The 20,270-nt window shown below is 36.0% G+C and overlaps 3 protein-coding genes across 8 annotated transcripts in view; 1 reads left to right on the forward strand and 2 right to left on the reverse strand.

Moving 5' to 3' along the window:
* Positions 1-5,163, reverse strand: part of LOC129450573 (cystathionine gamma-lyase) — a 47,346-nt gene extending 42,183 nt beyond the window's left edge. The window contains exons 1-5 of one of the 2 annotated variants that reach the window (XM_055213441.2): positions 4,843-5,163; positions 3,733-3,814; positions 2,196-2,291; positions 1,809-1,918; positions 1,079-1,213 (exon numbers count right to left, since the gene is read on the reverse strand). In XM_055213441.2, the coding sequence (XP_055069416.1) occupies positions 1,079-1,213; positions 1,809-1,918; positions 2,196-2,291; positions 3,733-3,814; positions 4,843-5,016 (597 nt within the window). In that variant the 5' untranslated portion in view covers positions 5,017-5,163. The remainder of the gene's footprint in view (positions 1-1,078; positions 1,214-1,808; positions 1,919-2,195; positions 2,292-3,732; positions 3,815-4,842) is intronic. The other variant, XM_055213440.2, reaches the window with a different exon arrangement.
* A 2,475-nt stretch (positions 5,164-7,638) lies between these two features.
* Positions 7,639-12,537, forward strand: LOC129450478 (ICOS ligand). Of its 2 annotated transcripts, XR_012370733.1 has the most exons (6): positions 7,639-7,778; positions 8,269-8,580; positions 8,794-9,078; positions 9,615-9,770; positions 11,709-11,883; positions 12,426-12,537. XR_012370733.1 is itself a non-coding variant. In XM_055213281.2 (5 exons), the coding sequence occupies exons 1-5, from the start codon at positions 7,721-7,723 to the stop codon at positions 11,786-11,788; spliced, it is 891 nt and encodes a 296-aa protein (XP_055069256.2). In that variant the 5' UTR covers positions 7,639-7,720; the 3' UTR covers positions 11,789-11,894. The 2 variants fall into 2 exon arrangements, 1 of the variants encoding a protein (XP_055069256.2); XM_055213281.2 differs by lacking the exon at positions 12,426-12,537 and having other exon boundaries at positions 11,709-11,894.
* Positions 9,062-20,225, reverse strand: nit2 (nitrilase family, member 2). Of its 4 annotated transcripts, XR_012370732.1 has the most exons (12): positions 20,097-20,225; positions 19,636-19,754; positions 19,306-19,426; positions 19,132-19,220; positions 17,763-17,856; positions 17,605-17,679; positions 17,441-17,522; positions 17,272-17,367; positions 17,138-17,193; positions 16,939-17,040; positions 14,866-14,921; positions 9,062-9,733 (listed from the first exon to the last, which is right to left on the reverse strand). XR_012370732.1 is itself a non-coding variant. In XM_073870307.1 (11 exons), exons 1-10 carry the CDS (start codon positions 20,182-20,184, stop codon positions 16,946-16,948), a joined length of 915 nt encoding a protein of 304 aa, XP_073726408.1. In that variant the 5' UTR covers positions 20,185-20,225; the 3' UTR covers positions 9,062-9,733; positions 16,939-16,945. The 4 variants fall into 4 exon arrangements, 3 of the variants coding, with proteins under 3 accessions (XP_073726408.1, XP_073726407.1, XP_073726409.1); XM_073870307.1 differs by lacking the exon at positions 14,866-14,921; XM_073870306.1 differs by lacking the exons at positions 9,062-9,733; positions 14,866-14,921 and having other exon boundaries at positions 16,668-17,040.
* Between the last annotated feature and the right edge of the window lie 45 nt (positions 20,226-20,270).

Raw genomic sequence — 20,270 nt, forward strand, 5'->3', positions numbered from 1 at the left:
CTGGGAGGGGGTGACCGAGGACCAGGGTTGGGAAACCATAGATATGTATAAAGGCTAGATGGCTCGTCCGCGCTTTGAACGTGGCATGGGCATGTGTGTTGGTGCCAGATGGGCTGGTCTGAGTATTAAAAAAAAACCTTCTGATCTACTGGGATTTTCACGGACAACCATATTTGTGGTTTAAAGAGAATGGACCGAAATGGAGAAATATTCAGTGTGCGGCAGTTCTGTTGTGTGGATAAAGAGGCCAGAGAGGAGAATGGGCAGACTGGTTCTAGGAAAATAGAAAAGGCAACAGTAACTCAAATAACCAATCGTTACAATCAAGGTATTCAGAATACCATCTCTGAATGCACAACACGTTTAACCATGAAGCAGATGGGCCACAGCCGCAGCTGAAGACCAAACCGAGTGCCACTTCTGTCAGCTAAGAACAGGAATCTTATGCTACAATTCGCACAAGCTCACCAAAATTGGACAATAGAAGACTGGAAAAGCATTTCCAGCATAATGACTTTCAATTTCAGCTGTGACATTCAGAAGGTAGGGTCATAATTTGGCGTAAACAACACAAAAGCAAGGATCTATCCTTTTTTGGTGGTGGTGGTGTAATGGTGTCAGGGATATTTTTGGCACACTTTAGTACCAATTGAGCCACGGCCTACCTGATTGTTGTTGCTGACCATGTCCATCCCTTATGACTACAGTGTACCCTTCTTCTGATGGCTACTTTAAGCAGGATAATGCACTATGTTGCAAAGCTCAAATCATCTCAAACTGGTTTCTTGAACATGACCATGAGTTAACTGTACTCCAATGACCTCCACAGTCACCGGATATCAATCCAATAAAGCACCTTGTACCAAAATCTCTGCCACAAAGAATTAAGGCAGTTCTGAAGGTAAAAAAGGGTCCTACCCGGTACTAGCTAGGTGTATCTAAAAAATGGCCGGTGAGTGTATAATCTTGTGTAACACAAAAACATGCACTATGTACTTGGCACTTGAACATATCCTTAGTTGCGACATCAAATATATAAGATGGTGCCAATAAGTAGAATAAACAATATTGTGTATACCTGGAAGTAGGCTGACATGAAAGTATTGTCCACTACAACAACTGTGTCCTTGTTGTGCTCATGGACAATATCTGAACAAGCCTGAATGTCCACAACTTTCATTGTTGGGTTTGTGGGAGTTTCAATCCATACCATCTGCAGAAAGGGGAAAATACCACTTTAATATACCATTCATATATTTTGCTTTTTAAGTCGTGCACTTAAAGATATAAAATGCAGTTGTGTTAAAGGAAAACACCACCATTTTTTAATATTTTACTATGTTCTTACCTCAACTTAGACAAATTAATACATGCCTATATTTTTCAATGCGTGCACTTTTAATCTTTGTACAGCGCCCCAGTGAATGTGTTAGCATTAGCCTAGCCACATTCATTCCTATGGTTCCAAACAGGGATGATTTTAAAGCCACCAAACACTTCCATGTTTTCCCTATTTAAAGACTGTTACATGAATAGTTACACGAGTAAGTATGGTGGCACAAAATAAAACTTTTGCTTGGAGCCATAGGAATGAATGGGGCTAGGCTAAATGCTAACACGTTCAAGAAGTGCTGTACAAAGATTAAAAGTGCACACATTGAAAAAAGATGTATTCATTTATCGAAGTTGAGGTAAAAACATAGTAAAATATTGAAAAATGGTGGTGTTTTCCTTTAAAAGCAAACCAATATACTGCACAAACATTTTGCAAAAGCCTTCTTTTGTTAAAACTGTAAAGCCAGGTGTACCTTTGTATTGGGTTTAAGAGCCGCCTTAAGCACCTCCAGCTTTGTAAAGTCTGCAAACGACACATCAAGGCCCACTTCGGCTACTATTTTTTTGAAATATCGATTAGTACCTGGTTGGAAAAAAATTATAGAGACACACTGTGTTAGGTAAATGTCATTAATTTTCTATTAAAGGGATAGTTTACCCAAAAATAAAAATTCTGTCATTGTCATGTTGTTTCAAACCTGTATACATACGAAGGAAGATATTATGAGGAATGTTTGTAACCAAACCATTCATGACCCCCATTCACTTCCATAGTATTCTTTTCCCTACTATGGAAGTGAATATGGCTCATTATTGGTTTATCCCTGTAAGCACAATAGTGTCAAACTGGATCCACTTACCTCCATAGACATCATTCATGCACAAGATTCCATCTCCAGCTTTAAAAAGATGTGTGATAGTCATTGTAGCAGCCAATCCAGACGCAACAGCGAGACCTATTATGTCAAACAGACCGGCAATTAGGTGTACAATTTTGTTTTCTTTACGTATAATAAAAAAAACATTGTATTAAATAGGGATGGGCACGGATATTCGAATATTCGAATATTCGATCGGCAATAATAATTCGAATTTAAAAAATGCTATTCGAATGTTTGTTTGTTTTTAATGTGCCACCAAAGCGTTACGACTTATTTAATGCTTTTTCACTTCATCTATACTGTCTTTTACAGACTTAAATGTAAGACATACATGAACATTAATTCGTATGTATTTCTGATTGTTTTCAACAAAATTTAAGTTTTAACATTTATCTCCGGGTTTGGCCGCACCGCGCCGTATTTGGCCACTGGCTCAGTGAAGGCTCACGTGTTATTAAACGTGCTTCTCCGTCGCACGCATCAACACATCATGAGAGATTTGTAAGCTTTCTGTTATAAAGTCTACTTTATTTTGTTAATAACGAGACAGACACGGAGAACGAAATGAAACAGAGAACATTTATTATATGCGGTGCTCTTTCGAAAATGCAGCCAACTGCACATGGCTGTTTAAAAGCAAGCTCCGTCTTCGTGACATGTTGTTAAATTAAGCTAACGTTTGTAACTTTGCACAGTCAACAATAATCTATCGAGCCGCTTACGTTGTTTGTAAAATAATGTTAAATACAGATATTCAATCTTGTTCAATACGTCTGTTGTTTTTAATCGGATAACCATCATCACAAGGAAGAGTTTTCTCCGCAGCACCGGCATTATTGTATCTAGTCAGAAGAACGGGCTTTCACCGAAGCAGGTAGGATAAATATGGTTTTCTTTAATCACAAATACATGTCAAACTAAGCTGAGAAGATATTTATACGGCGACTGAGCAGTCGGTTATGTAGATGTGTTTTTTCGTTTGCTCCGGGCTCTTATTTGGAGTCTGTTTAAGGGTTTAAATGATGATAGCCTACTTTGTCAAGTCCTCAAACTTTAAACTTCGCAAGTCCTCAAACTTCGCTTAGATTTGGGGTTAATGTATAATATTTGGTATGATATAATGTATGTAAGATCAAACAGTAATGAATTCATACTAACGACCGACTTGAAACTAAGGATTTGACTCAGACTTCGCTCCGCATGGGGTTTTAACGCCTTTTTTTCTGTGGGATATTTTTTAAGAAGAATTAAAAAAATATATATTTTTTTACAATGTTTTCAACTTAAAAATACATACATACATATACATACAGAATATAAGTTTAGCTTGTTGTGGATATTTCGTAATTATAAGCCTTCTGTGAAATTATGACAAAATGAAAAATACAAAAGACGCATGTCTTAATTAACATAATTTAAATAAACGAATATTCGAATATTCGTTCTTTATGAGCTTAAATATTCGAATAGTAACTTACTGGAAAATGCCCATCCCTAGTATTAAATGTTAACTCACAGTATTGTGCACCATCCAAAGCAGCAACTGCTCTTTCAAGACAATTTCGAGTGGGATTTCCACTCCTGCTGTATTCAAAACCCTGAAACATTAGAAAAGGGTTAATACACAGCCGAGTGTACATGCATCAATGTGTTGAATCCACGTAAATAAAAACCATAAATTTGTGAGCGACTCAATAAATAATATTCACACTGAAATTCCTAAAATGTTGAGTTAAATAATGATAATTAAAAAAAAATTACATAATTTCAATCATTTGGGTTACAGCAGTTTAGGGAGATTATGCAAAATATTTTTTAATTAGTAAGCCAAAAAACACGTGTCACAGTAGGCACAAAATAGTTACAGCAAGCCACGTGCTTTTATTTTTGACATCTGGCTGTTCTCACGAATCGTCAACATACTTCCTGTCAGTCGGTTTAAAGCATTTTTGTTGATAAACCGTAACGTATTTAGCTTGACCTGAAGGTGTGTTAGTGTTTCAATAAAAATGTCAACTTTTGACAAGTTTGACAACTTTTGAATTTTGTAAATGTGTAGTTTCTTAGTGCTTAGTCACTGTGACATAACTTCTTGGGTTCGTTTAGCAAAATGTAGTGCTCAGAAATTTTTCCTACCAGCCATACATTTGTATATGTCTTACGTTATTAACGTTACATGTATGTAACGTTATTTTCGTCCGTGTGTATTTTTGAGTAAGTTAACTCAAAGCATTAAACGTTACAGAGATGAGGTAATCTGCACATGTCAAAAAAATATGAAGGCACATCGTGATTTTTCCTCATGAACATGAGTAATATTCTAATACATGCGTGTCATCATAAACATGCGTGTAAACATATATTATTATTATCTAGTGTAAAAAATGTATGACACGTGCGAGTCACGACACGTTTTGTTTACACGAAGTCTTTTTTAAACCTACTTTTTACTTATTAACTTCATATTCTTTAAATGTGTTATTTTATTTTTCATACTAAAAGTCCTGCTCTGTTGTGACACGAAGCGTTCAAGTCCGTTTGAATATACTACAGTCATCAATTTTAGATATAGGAAATGGCAAATTATATACCCCTAAGCCACTTGACAATATACATTATGCCTTACCGCATGTTTTCCCGGAGCGTGCTGTTTAAATGTGGTAGACAATGAAATGGGGGGCACTACGGCCAGTGAGTTCCATTGCTCCGGTTCTGATCCAGCGTGTACCGCGTCTGTGGCGAATGATTTGTACTCGTGCAGGAAGCCGGCTGAGATGTCGTTCTGCGCGTGTGAAGCCATGTGTACACTGTCTTGATACGACTAATTATTAGATAACGTAACCGGGTCCCTGAGAACACAAAAGACTGAACAGCTCTCTCATTTACTATAACACAGTTTACATTAAACAACCCTGTCGTGTCGTCTACGCCAATCACAGTATGTGTAGCGTAGGAGAATGGAGTGGATTGGCGATAACCCAGGGGCGGGGTGTCACGTGACCAATGGGCATAGAGCAACAATCAGATGATGCAACATGTACCAGACATCTATCTATCAGTCTATCTATCTTTGTATTTATCTATGGCTGCGTTCACATACCCACTTCTTATTTATTTTTATTCAGAAATGTCATATATGAAGTACAAGTAGCATATATAACACGACGTGTATTAACATTACATCCAAAGTCATCTGAACAGATGGAAGAGAAGAGAGAAAGAGGAAAAAAAGGAAAAAGTACATAAATAAATAAATACAATTCCAAAACAAGTATTAATTACAGTACATGAAAGATCTTATATTTTTCCAAAAATAAATAATTTTTTGTTATCAATTAGTCTTAGTGATTTAGTTAAATGTTCTACTTTACACAAGAAATCTATAAAAGTGGGTATTTCCTTTGTTTTGTGAAAATAGAATTTTGCCACAAGGACAAGAAAGTTAACAGTTGATTCTACAGATTTGTTTTGATTTTCAAAAAAACAAATCACATGTTAATTTGTAAATTACAATTCACATTTATTTTTTAAAAACAATAGGAACTCAAATCTTTCCAAAAAAAGTGTTGAAACCTTGCATGAGAAAAATAAATGGAAGATATCTTCACTTTCTTTTTTACAGTAGATACATATGTCAGCTACATCACAAAATTTAGATAAAAAGGCATTTCAAATACCCACACCTGTAGTCTTTGCACCAGGGGCGTAGCTAGAATTTAATTTTTTGGGGGTTCTATCCTAAAATGAGGGGGCAACTCATATATATATATACATATATGATGTAGATGGCACATTGTCACGGAATATTAATAAACTCTCATGCGAATATGACAGCATAAATTACGCACAACAACGCGTGACATGAGATAATCTAATCAAGTTTGAAAATTGATTGGTCAATCTATCAATCAGACTTAAGAAATCAACATTTTATTTTATTTTAGGCAATTGGAAATCTGAGGGGGCCGGACATGTAAATGAGGGGGCCAAGGCCCACCCAGGCCCACTCGTGGCTACGCCCCTGCTTTGCACTTGACTACATGACGTATTTCCTGTATTTGGCTCAACTGTTCTAGTGGGCATGAAGATTTTTAAGTTTTTCTTTAAATAAAATGAACACAAACACTCAGAAATGAAAATTTGCTGAACTTAAAGGGGCCATGGCATGAAAATCTGACTTTTTCCATGTTTAAGTACTATGATTGGGTCCCCAGTGCTTCTATCAACCTAGAAAATATGAAAAAGATCAACCCAGTAACTTAGTTTTGGTAAACCATTCTCTACAAGCACATGAAAAAATAGGTCGTTGAAATTTGGCTCTCCTTATGATGTCATAAGGAGCTCTTATTATAATAATACCACCCCTAGTCCAGAGAGGGAGAGACAGAGAAAATAATTCACAACACAATTAAGTTTAAATTTTAACAAACCACCATCATTGTGATCAGTGTTTGCACTTCATCCGCTCATTTGCATTTTAAAGGACACACCCAAAATGGCACATTTTTGCACACACCTGCAAAGTGGCAATTTTAACATGCTATAATAAATAATTGATATGGTATTTTGAGCTAGAACTTCACTTATGTGCTCTGGTGACACCAAAGATTTATTTGACATCTTAAAAAAGTCTTGTGACATGGCCCCTTTAAAGATTATAATCTACACTTATTCTTAAATTTCATAAGCAAAATTCTTACCGCCCCTAAAAAGCTCTTCATTTTGTACTTGCAGCTTTATTAAAGTATTGCTTATTCTGTAGTCCCTGAATAAACGACACAATTAATGGCGTTTCTAATTATGTAATAAAAGCAGTTGCAGATGTTTTACAAAATACATGCTTGCACCAATTAAATGTGCAACACTTTTTGTTTTGCTATCAAAATTATATCCTTTTAACAATTAAAAGTTTCCACGACAACTGTCGAGGTTTGGGCAAAAGTCTCACTGTTACATCCTGAACATGATGCATGATGGGATACACTCAGCCTTGAATATCACTCTAAAGCAGTATTCGAGAAAGTGTGGGTTTAGTGTGGTTAAGGGCACTGCACTTTGCCAGATTTAAGACATGGGACAGTCTTGCATGCATACTTCCTGTTGTGAATATGAAAAGGGTGATATATTTGACCGTTTTTGGGAAGGTCTAGTATGACAAGTTGTCAAACTTGTTCTGACAAAACACTTAATTTAAAGAAATGAAACTACCTGTGAAACCTGCATCTGAGTCATGGTCAACAATAGTTTTATTTCTTTTTATACGCATTACACTGTTTATTGGCATGTGAGCATACTGAGCAACATTTATGAAAATTAGCAGTACAGTTTTTTTCACTTCATTTGACTGCTGGCACTAAAACAGAGGACTGTTGTGTTGCGTGTAGGGTGTTGCGTGTATTTTGCTTTAGGTTTGGCTCGAAGATATAATGTGACAATAAATCTTTAGTACGCTGTGTCCGCTTTTTACCTGAGGAGCTCTTTAAATCATAAATCACATTTATGTGATGGAACGGACCTGCTTCAGTGCTTTACTTCTCACATTAAGTCTCGTCACATCACAAGGTAAGTATTGTGAGGTGTGTTTGAATTATAGGGATAGTTCACCCAAAAATTTTGCTTTTTTAAGTGTTTCTTCTTTCAGTGCACATTACCTGTGACTGAACTGTTGTTAAGGCAGTTTAATGATGTTTACTTTTGAATAATGCAACTATGATATCCACAACAAGAAAGTAGAGGAGTAAATGTTTTAGGACACTTAAAATATATGACACATGTCAAGTAGAGTTTTTTAACATTTTTGGGCCATTCTGAAGCTTGAAAGGTTTTCTTATTACAATAGGAGTGAATGGTGCACGAGGTGGTCACCATCCACAGTAACTAGAAAACGCCAAACAATAAAAAAAACTGGGTTAACAACAAAATATTTGAAGGTGTAAATAATGATACATTTAAATTTTTTGGTGAATTATCCATTTAAATGACTGTTTGATTTTGTATTGATACATTGTAAGCTATATACTACACAATAATAAAACTTTATCTCTATATCTAGCTGATAAATGCATAATTGGAGTAGTCGGAGAGAATGTCCATCTTCCCTGTATTTATAATGGGGTAAAAAATTTGACCGCCCTACTCATCTCATCTGAATGGAGAAGAGACATGAAAGTACACATCACAGAATGGATTGACTCGCAAAATGTGTCCCGGACCACTGTCTCATCTGCGGCCTCCAATACTGGAGACTTCACATTGGAGATGCGTGATATACATTTATCAGATGCACAAAACTACAGTTTACATCTAAAGGTTCATGGTCAAGAAAACAGTGTCCTTATTTGCACAGTCTGCCTCTCTGTAGCAGGTAAGAATAAAACTATTTAAACCCAATGATTTGCTTTAGTGCTATGCGATAACATATCAGTCAGCTTTAAATATTTGCAAGTAACAATTTGGCTTATACAGCCTGTTTAGGGGCCAGAGAGCGAAAGAGGGTCCCATTAAATTTAGTGATGCTATAAATTTGACTTTAAAGTCAAAATAGCACGAATTACATCTTGGCCTTTCTATTTTGTAGCTCATTTCAGTCATCCTACTTTATTAAGGAAGAACATTATGAACGGAGAAGAAACTCGACTGGTGTGTAATACTACAGGAGGATTTCCTGTTCCAAACATCTACTGGCGAATCAACCACACACAGCGCCCTTCAGATACAAGAGTTACCACATATGTAAATACTTTACCACAGTCTGGACTCTACAACATCACCAGTGTCCTATCCATCAACATTTCACCAGAAACTGCTGTATCATGTGTCATAGAAAACAAAATGCTGAACGAAACTTTGACTGCAACAAACTGTGAGTGCCTTTATTCATGTTCAGTAAACCTTTTTGCATACACCAAATAATATGCAAAACAAGTGGAGTCCTGGATAACTTGAACAGTACAGTATTTAAAAGTTTGATTCCAAACTAGAAAAGCAAAGTATAGCAAGAGCTTGACAATCCCTTTTTTGATACTTTACAAAGCATTAAAGGGCAAATATGCCCTTTTTTAAGTAATATAAGTGTAATACAGCGTACAACTTGCTGAGGGTGGAAACTATGGTAATGCAGAATGTCAATCATTGGCAATGGGCAGGGATTTATCAGTGTGACATCACATTAACAACAGAATCAATACGGCATGTCTTTGGCAGACACTCATATTCAAATTGAGTTGCAGTACAGTGCATTATAAGCTATACATTTTTGTATAGTAGATGATGAGTGTTTCCTTGGATCAAACCCATGACCTTTTACGCTGCTTACTGGAACACAAATCTGTGGGGTTTCAAAAATCAGGATATTATTTTGTATAAAGGCGACATGAGTTTTTTTGTGTTTGTGGTTAGATGGTGTAAAGTCAAGTCTAGAAGATGGACGACATTCAAAATTTCTGTGGATGTTTACCACTGTGATGTGCGTGGTTGTTTTCCTACTGGTGGCTCTGTCTCTGTGTATCCAGAGGAAACTGGACAAGGACAGAAAAAAACATTACAGACGTAGAGGTACAAAAGCAGACCTGCCAACCTTGGAAAAATTTTTTGAGTAGCAACTTACCGCAGCGGCGCGGCGCGAGGTCAGGCACATTTGCTGATCAGTAGTGATTGAGTTCACATGCTTACTTATGACTTATTACTACAACTTATTACTAAGCAAATTGTTCCCACTCACCACCATATCTAGTCTTTCAACATACAAGTAGGCTATGAAGAACTCTTCCACGCCCTCGCGCAGGTTATCAGGTTAATGAAAAGGCAACCTCCAAAAATATGCCTATTAAACAATATGCTTATGGCATATGTCTTAAATACATGGGACATTATAAATAACAAAGAATCAACAAATAGCATGCTATGTCCTTGCTTTATATTCCAGCAGGCACGTTGACATGAACCTCTAATGGGGCACAGCAGGCCTACCACTACTTTTTCTTTAACATACCTAACATGAACAGTATTAATATGTTTTAATGCATAAATGCCATGTTAGCAAATGTGCATTCTACAGTACTGATGATAATGAGTCTTTTACACAAATTTACAATAACATTACTTAGCTGCTAATACAATAAAAAACATATGTGTATGATCCTTTTGTGTATATTATCTGCATAGTGTTTAAACCTGCTGAAAAAACAGCATAAACCAGCATAATTCCCATGCTGGTTTAGCTGGTGGACACCAGCATACAGCAGCAAAACACAACATGGTCTTGGTGGTGCTGGTATGCTGATGATGACCACCAGCTAAACCAGCACCAAATCATCATGAGAATTAAGCTGGTCTATGCTGGTCACCAGCAAACCAGCAACAAAACACAACATATGCTGGTCTTGCTGGTATACTGCTTTTTTTTCAGCAGTGATGCCAACTGTTTATGTAGTGTTCTAAAGTAGATCTAGTGAACTAAACAGTAATGTCATATCTGACAATACAGAACAGTACACAAACATTGATTTTCTCAGCAATAATGCAAACCTCTATACTTGGTTTTGACTGGCTGAGGATATAGTTCATATACCTCCCTCATCATCTATACTTTCTGCTTCTATTTCCCTGCTCTGCACAAAAAAATCTAATGTACATCGACAGGAGCCAGTAACAATCGAGTAAGAATAAGATTGATTTAAATTCAGAAGCGTACTTTTGTTTTGTCATGTTTTCTCGCGTGCCTCACATCACATGCTCTTCTGAGTGAGCGGCGGCAGAGTGCTACAAAAAGTAAACACATCGATTTCTGCGCGCTCGCGCCAGTTTGTCTTGTGGGACTGCAACGTGTTTACAAGCGTGAATTACGGTTCATATAGCTCAGTTTTTTTGGCGCGATTAACAATTTAAATGAATATACTGGCAAATAAAGTAAAAACTTAAACTTGAGGCACAACATAGGACACTGGGTACAACAGATTTACACTAGGGCACGTACAACAGTAAGGCGTCTAGACGCCCCTGGTTGGCAGGCTTATTACAGTGGATCCAATTCACAATTCCCATACCCTGCCCATTTACCTTTAAAAACGGTGTTTAGAACCATCCTACCTTGTAAAACAAGTCACAGTATGAAGATGGACCGGGATGAAAAACAATTTCGTTATTTTCGTTATTCGCTTCGATGGCTCCCCGCTCTCCGCTTTGAAGAGTTTAAAACTAGCGCTATGATTGGTCGACGTCGTCTTTTACCAACAGGTTGCTGCCCAATGCGGTTACACAGATAGACGAGTTGCCTAGTGCGCAAATGCACAGACAGTTTAACTCAAAGCCACCAAAGGCTTTTCGCGTATTTTGAAGTGACAAATCGTAGCAGCGTAGTTTGATGTCTAAATGCGTATCTGTTACGCAAAATGCGTAAAGGTTGGCAGGTCTGCAAAAGTACTGAAGTCCTATGTGTTAGTATGAATATGGTTTTAAGGTCTTCCTGACGATTATCTATGGTCTGTGTTGCAGATGATTCATGCAGTGAAGAAACTGAGATGATCACCATGAACATGGAGCAGTGGGCTTCCCTACCAGAGACTGATGTATAGCCTAATATAATACACCGTATAATATAATATGGTCTGGGTAGATGCCACGCACTGTTGTACTGATTATTAAAGGGACACTCCACTTTTTTTTGAAGGTATGCTCATTTTCCAGAGTTAAACATTAGATTTTTACCGTTTTGGAATTAATTCAGCTGATCTCCAGGTTTGGCGGCTCTTAGCATAGCTTAGCATAATCTATTGAGTGTGATTAGACCATTAGCATCGCACAAAAAATAGCCTGAAGTTCCCAAAATTGTATTAATATGTATTACTTTGATACAATTTTAAGATTAAATGCATGGATTCTTTAAGGCAGGGTACATGATTTTTGAAAAACAGTTTGGCAAAGGGAGTCGGGCCACGTAACGAAACACACTTGTAGCCAGTCAGCAGTAAGGGGTATGTCTACTAACCGACATTGTTGCCTGAGTTGCGTGTGGGATATTTAACATTCACAACAGAACAGCTTGTCCTAGATAGCTGTCAAAGAGATTAAAAGTTCATGCCCAAGGCTGGAACACAAGTGTTACATTATACATTTCTTCAACTAAACGTCATTTTAACTAAAAAATGAAATGAAAGATTATCTGTTAAAGGGATAGTTCACCCAAAAATGAAAATCCACTTTTTTTTGAAGGTATGCTCATTTTCCAGCTCCCCTAGAGTTGGGCATTGGATTTTTGCCGTTTTGGAGTTAATTCAGCTGATCTCCGGGTTTGGCGGCTCTTCGCATGGCTTGGCATGGTCTATTGAATGTGATTGGACCATTGGCATCGCACGGAAAATAACCAAGGAGTTTCGATATTTTTACTATTTGAAACTTGACCCTTGTGTCGTTACATTGCTTACAAAATAAAAAGTAGTGATTTTCTAGGCCGATATGGTAGGGAACTGTACTTTTATGCTGGCGTGGTGGTTAAGGACTTTGCTGATGTAACATACATGGCTGCCTGCAGCGGGCGCGGTGATGTTGCGCAGCGCATGAAAATAGTCCCCTGCTATTGAAAGGGGATTATTTTCCTGCAGTGCGTAATATCACTGCGCCTACTGTATTCATGTTGCAGCAGCAAAGTCCTTGATTATTGCGCCAGAGTGAGAGTGTAGTTCTTAGACAGATCGGTCTAGAAAATCGTAACCTTTCATTTTCCGTCGGTCTTGTTACACAATGTGGCTACAGAAGAGTCAAGTTTTGAATAGGAAAGATTTTGAAACTCTTTGGTTATGTTTTTGTGCGATGCTGATGGTCTAGTCGGATTCGGTGGATTATGCTAAGCTATGCTAAAAGTGGCCCCGCCGGACCCGGAGATCGGCTGAGTTGATTCCAAAACGGTGAAAAACAAATGTTTAACTCTAGGGGAGCTGGAAAATTAGCATATTTTCAAAAAAAGTGGAGTGTCCCTGTGTGTTGTGGCCTGCTGGGGGTGATTCACTGTATCATTTTATAATCTGATTTGAGTTGAATCACTCATAATAAACTATCAAATTATCAAAGATCTATATACTGTAACTTGGTATTAGACAAAATGATAAATTTTCTTGCCTGAAGTTCCCAAAATTGTATTAATATTTATAACTTTGATACAATTTTAAGATTAAATGCATGGATCCTTAAAGGCAGGCTACATGATTTTTGAAAAACACTTTGGCAAAGGGAGTCAAGCCGCGTACCGAAACACACTTGTAGCCAATCAGCACTAAGGGGTATGTCTACTAACCGACATTGTTGCCTGAGTTACGTGTGGGATATTTAACATTCACAACAGAACAGCTTGTCCTAGATAGTTGTCAAAGAGATTAAAAGATCATGCCTAAGGCTGGAACACAGTGTTACATTATACATTTCTTCAACAAAACATCATTTTAACTAAAAAATGAAATGAAAGATTATCTGTTGAAGGGATAGTTCACCCAAAAATGAAAATTCTGTTAACATTTCCTGACTCTCACTTAGTTTCAAATCTGTATACATTTTTTTACTCAAAATATCTTTGTGTTCAGCAGAACAATGTTTATAAACAGTTTTGGGGCACCACTGACTTCCATATTATTTTTTCCTGCTATGGAATTTAGGGTTGCTCCTGCTTTGTGATTTGATTACGAATATCAGAACAAAGAAAAACAAATACATTTAGCAGATCACAGAAATGTATACAGATTTGAAACAACTTGAGTCTGGGTAAATGATGACAGAATATACTTTTTTGGGTGAACTGTCCCTTTAAAAGGGTTGTTACACTCTAGAAACAAGCGGTGCTATATAGCACCAAAAGTGGTTCTTTGCTCGTAATCATAGAAGAACCGTTTTTAGTGCCATATAGCACCGGTGAAGCACCAGTGAAGCACCTGTGTAGAACCATATAGTGCTATGTAGAACCATATTTGGTGCTATAGTGGTTCTATATGGCACCTATATGGTTCTACACAGGTGCTTCACTGGTGCTTCACCGTTGCTATATGGCACTAAAAACGGTTCTTCTATGATTACGATCCAAAGCAACAGTTTTTTTGGAGTGTATAGATTGGTAAAAAAATTATTTTATGCTCATTATAGCAGGACATTTTTTAATCTAAAATATTTATATATGTTTTTACTGTTTTTAGAGTTTCAGTGTGTACAGTACAATATAACACGTACAGTAGACACAAAATTGCAATGTAAATATAATTTATTTCAATTTGAACAGCTTATAAAGCATTTGTTCTTCCAAGTAATTAAAATATCCTTGTTTTGTGCCAACCTCCACATTTATGGTAATGTGACTGATAACTAACAATTCATATAGACTTTCTGAAGTTAGGACTTTCTGCATAGTTTTTATGTTTATGGTTTATATGTTGTGCATACATACATAAAGTGTACTTGGATATACAGTAAAAACATTAAATCACACAAAGACACTAAAACATGCTCTGTTCAGCATATTGTGAACCAATCTGAACAGTTCAATTGGTTTAAATTGTAATTTTAGGCAACAAAGATTGTAAACAACATGAGCTATCAAGAACTGAATTAGAGATTTACACAGAGCAGACATAGATGATCAGTTTACTCTAAATGCACCTGGCACAAAACTTACCTACATCAGCATACAAAACAACCTTTTGTAACCCAGCTTTTGTGTTTACCTCACCCCTACATTAAAAAGAGTTAAAAGAGGGCAAAGTTCAATGTTAAACCATACAGCTGTGCACATTAACTCGATGAGCCAGAAAGAGGTGTTGTTTTAGTAAGTTTTCTACAATTTGTAGACATGCAATGAATTATATCTATGAGTTATTTATAAGTGCTGTGGCATCCCAGAATCATTCAGTCGACTCTATTCTAAAACTATATTTATATTTCTATGTATATCTGTATAGATTTTTGTGGGAAATGTTTGTGGATTTTGATGGACATTATAAAGCTATATAAAATTACAAGCTATAAACCTTGTGAAGTTGTCATTTACAGCCCTTTTGATCTTGTTTGACCTTATTTAGTTGTGCCACAGAGAAATAAAAATGCTTTTACAAAAGATGTGAATGTTTGTTTAGAAAGATATTAATACTTTAATGAATAAGTCCCAAACAACATTATCACTCAAATACTGCAAATACTTTAATCATTATAATTTCCACTAATATATAAACCCTCATAAGACCCAATTTTCCTGTATACGTTATAGTTCCGCGGGGGTAAAAATGAGCCCAGAGTTTAAAAGAGTGACTACAAAAAATATATAAATTTTTAATGATACAAATAATATATTTTTTACATATTTATAATATTATATATTTATAATACTTTTTTTTGCTTACTTCCCATCTATACATTAATGCTGTGTTTTGGGAGATATGTACTTTTGTACCCGTTTATCACTAAATTCCTCAGCTTGCCTGTAAAATATCAAATTTTTGTGAAAAATTAACATAAATTATTATCTAAATTTGATTTAAATTGTTTTTAGATATTGATCTAGATGTTATGTGTTGAATTCAGCCATCAGTGTTTAGAAAAAAAACAAAAGAATTACAGTTTAAGAAATTAATCATTTCGACCAGTAGAGGGCCATAGAGACCCATTTGTTTCACTGGATGTGACCAACTACAAATCACTACTTTAGTAATACATGTTGTGAATTTATGTGTATATAAACATTAGAAAGGTCATTAAAAATAAATATTATTTTAAATAGTAGAATTTTTTGTAGTTTTTGATGCATTTTGAAATGTTTGCATTTGTGCTCTAGTACCAAGCCTACTTTTCTGTGTTGATTTATTCTGGATGCATTGATTTTTTTTGACAAATAAAAAGAAAAAAATGTTTTTTTTGCATTTCCCATTCATTTTTAATTGGGGTCATTTTTATCCCAAAGGGACTATTTAAGGTAAAAAAAAATTTGAACGACCGAATCAAGCCCGTTTTTTTATATGAATGTTGACAGATAATTTGAAAAAGTCACAAAATCTTATTTCACTGAGATGAAGGGAACCATGTTTTCAAACTAAAGAAAAGTGTCTTGGGTGTAAGATTGACCCCAAGGGTCTTATTAGGGCTAAGTTAAGCTGATTAAAGTTTTTTGGGAAATTAATTAGTATAATTGGGAAATTATTATAAATTTTTTTGCATGGATTTTGTCCATTATGCTTTCCGTAGTGTGCCTAAAGTGGTCCTCTGTAAGCAACAGGGGGCGCTACTAGGAAACAAGTTTTATGGTAACAATTGTCAATCAGATTCGGGAATTAATCCACCAGAGGCAACAATTCGCACAAAATAGGCTATACAAGGCCATTTGATATAGATGCTTCTGATATCTTTGTAAAAAAATGACACAGTGACTCATGACAGTGAAGCGATGCAAGGTTTTAGAACAGAATAAATTATACTTCAGTACTATAATGATAATTAAAATGACATTATTTATTTTAGCAAACAAATCTTAGCATTGGATTTAGAAAAACAATTTCCTTGTCCTGTAATAGCAGTACAATACATTTACTGATGTATTAAGACATTTTAACTATGTCAATATCATTTTCATTTTATAGCAACAGCGTTCAAATCATGAGTCCCATTATAACATCATTGCCGGGTGACTCTTATAATAACACCAAATGACGGTGGCTTGTCTCAACACATTAAACCGAGTATTCACATAAACCACACCAACCTGCACGTCAGCCTTCCTGAACAGCATTTACACTATATATGTCATTACGTCTCTGGGCGGTGATCGGGATTTGCTGACGCACATCAGCCAAGTACTGCAGGTCTGGAGAAGAGAAGAGAAAAAACAACTTTCTATTAATGTTTATGATTAACTTATAATGTTAACAAATAAATAAATGCAGCTGTTTTTGGAACCCCACCTATGTCAGCATACACAACAGCCTCTTCTGTCCCAGCTTTCGTAATAACCTCACCCCTGCGTAAAAAAGTCACCTTTACCATGTTAATACATAAAACCATGTAACTGATGAAACAGCAATAAGAGAGCCCTTACCAAGGGTTAACTACAGAGCTGTGACCCCAGGCCACATAGCTGGCCGTCTCATCTCTTGCTGGTGAAGCAGTGGCCACATAAACTTGATTATCTACTGCCCTGTTAAGAGGACACAAACTGTCGTACATAGAGGTACAAAGGACAACAAAGCATATAGATTCTGGATACCGCCCTCCCTCTCTGCAGCAGCTCCCAGTGAGCCGGTCCTGTGGTCATATTGAAGGCACCAGGATATAGCAAAAGCTGGCAACCTACACAGAGAGAGAAATTAGCAATTATATAAAGTACTGTATATTTAGTACACAAGACATGTGTTATTCTAAGTACACTCGCCTTTCTTGGCATAGATCTGCGCAAGCTCCGAAAAGCGAATGTCGTAACAAATCCCCACACCTACTTTACAAAATGCTGCAAATAGCGGATACACAGTATGACATCACAGAGCACAACATAAAGGGAACATGGTGAAGAACTCAATATTAAAAACTCACGTGTCTCAAACACGGACAAACTGTTTCCTGGGCTTAATGTTTCAGATTCCTGAAAACGTATTTTTCCAGGTACGTCAATATCGAAGAGATGAATCTGCAGGGGAAGTAGAGGAAATATTATGAATACATGAATTTAAATATTTTATGTTTTTCAAGGCATCTTTATTTTCTTAATAAAATATCTACCTATAGGACTATGATGCTGACAAAACAACTAAACAACAATTTATTTAAAGGTGCAGTGTGTCGATTTTAGTGCCATCTAGCAGTGAGATTGTAAATTGCAACCAACGTCTCAGTCCACCGTTCACCAAAATGCATAGAGAAGCTACGGTAGCCGCCACAGGACAAACATGTTGTCTAGGAAAAAATACAGAATTAGTGACAAAACACACTTTTTAGAGCAGCTTGTCTGTTTGGGGCACAAAATGGCGACTTCCATGTAAGGGGACCCGCGGTGTATGTAAATAAAAACGGCTCATTCTAAGGTAATAAACACATAACAGTTCATTATGCAAGGTCTTTATACACCCCTGATAATATAGTTATGTATATTAGATTGCATTTCTGTCATTAGATACTTTTAAAAGTTACACACTGCACCTTTAAAAAAAATATGGATGTGGGTCAATGACGTGACATTAATTATTTTGTGTTCCTTCCTATGGATAAATGAAATGTAAAAGGGTTAAAATTTCTAAATAAATTTGCAGATCACTTTCATTCTCTTTTTTGAGTCTAAAATTTCTGGTTTTATTTAATTTTGAAAGAATATTTGGGGGATAATTGCAAAAATGTCAATGTGGTGTAACCGGTCTGTGTCAATTGGTGTGACTAGTATTTTTTTTAATTAAAATATAAATATATTAATAAAAAATGTGGAATAAAATATAATCATCTAGTTCAGTTTAATATGATTTTTTACATACATTTTTATATAATTTGTCAAAGATTATTTAAAAAAACAGAGCTGTTTTCAGCACGTCAGGACAAATATTGCAAAAACGCATTAAAATGTACCTTTTGAAATAACTAATAAAATAATATTAAAAAAATTTATGATTACGCTTACATGCCATCAAGGTGGATCAAATATTTAATATTTCTCATTCTTTGGCACAATTGGCGGTTACACCATTTGACATTTTCAGGTCCATTCAGTCTTGAATTGCATAAATTAACATAAATACATGTCCATTGAAATAAACCTGTTGCATGCTTTTAAAACAAGTTAAAAAAAATAAAAATAATAAAAATAATTTCTCATCTTGCCAAACCGTTTTTGCCATTGACCCATGCATCATATCCAACATAGCTTAAAACACTGCTTTTATGTAATTTTTTGTTTATATATTATTGAAATGCACACTTTTCTGTGTTTTACAAGCAGCTTTCCATCAGGACCAAAAACCGAACAGGTGTTATAGAGCTTCCCCCCATCCTCCTCTGGTATGGAACCTACAACACACAAACACACTGAGGTTAGGTACATTGATGGGACTTCAATTACACCAAATGTGATGCTTTGGACTGAAGGTCTCACCACCCACTAAATAGATCCCACACTCTTTGGCTGTCTCTGACAACATCTGTGTGGATTCTCCTGGGATCTTCTCAGCATACTCGGCAAAGAATCCGGTTCCATATGGGGAGTTAAAGCACTCCTACAACAAACATGGACAATGGAATATTAGTACATTAATAGAAGACGACCATTTGAATATTCTTTTTTGCATTAACATAAAACAGATTGATATATTCTGAGATAATACTGATCAGTATGTGAATTTATGTATCATCTACAGAAGTATAATCCAATAACTCACCTAAAATGTACACATTAACCTAGAGAATGTACATATATGTAACTTACAGGTAGGACTACTACTTTTGCACCTTGCACTGCAGCCTCTTTCACAAGCTTTTGTGCTTTTCTTAAATTGTCAGCCTTGATCTTTGACACATGTAACTGCACCACAGCAAGGCGAAACTCTACAGGGTGAACAAGAGATTATTCATTACCTGCGACACGATCAGTGATTTAACTCTTTAAAGTTTAAACAAACCAACACCCCCCTCGTAAATTTTAATAAAGTTTGCACTTTTGTATAAAGACAGATGTGCATTATGGAATATGTGCCAGAGACATGCATATGTCATTGAACGCAGTCGATATAAAAAAAGCGTTTTGCCAAATGCAAACAGTCAATGTGTGAATGTAAATAGAGGCAAAGTAAAAATAAAAAACCGTGTCAATGTGCCTGGTTTAATTATTATCTAAAAATATATAAAATAATGTAAATAGTTAGGGCAAATGATAAAAATGTAACTCACTTGACATTGCTTTAAATACAGAAGACATTGATACAGTGACAGCGTGCAGACAGCAGAGTGAAAACACCTTCTGCCCACTCCAAAACATTCAAAATAAAAGTCCTCACGTATTTTTGGCACGTGTATGTGTACATACTTAACATGTTCAAGTACTTTTAGAAATATTATAATATT

Source organism: Misgurnus anguillicaudatus, chromosome 8, assembly GCF_027580225.2.
Source record: "Misgurnus anguillicaudatus chromosome 8, ASM2758022v2, whole genome shotgun sequence".
Classification (NCBI taxonomy): domain Eukaryota; kingdom Metazoa; phylum Chordata; class Actinopteri; order Cypriniformes; family Cobitidae; genus Misgurnus; species Misgurnus anguillicaudatus.

Coding starts and splice junctions, on each gene's coding strand:
- LOC129450478 (XM_055213281.2), top strand. CDS start 7,721: ATGGAACGGACCTGCTTCAGTGCTTTACTTCTCACATTAAGTCTCGTC. Junction 7,779..8,268: donor AAGTCTCGTCACATCACAAG/GTAAGTATTGTG, acceptor CTCTATATCTAG/CTGATAAATGCATAATTGGA. Junction 8,581..8,793: donor AGTCTGCCTCTCTGTAGCAG/GTAAGAATAAAA, acceptor TCTATTTTGTAG/CTCATTTCAGTCATCCTACT.
- nit2 (XM_073870307.1), bottom strand. CDS start 20,184: ATGTTTTGGAGTGGGCAGAAGGTGTTTTCACTCTGCTGTCTGCACGCT. Junction 19,755..20,096: donor TGTATTTAAAGCAATGTCAA/GTGAGTTACATT, acceptor TTCACCCTGTAG/AGTTTCGCCTTGCTGTGGTG. Junction 17,368..17,440: donor CTGCTGCAGAGAGGGAGGGC/GGTATCCAGAAT, acceptor TCTTAACAGGGC/AGTAGATAATCAAGTTTATG.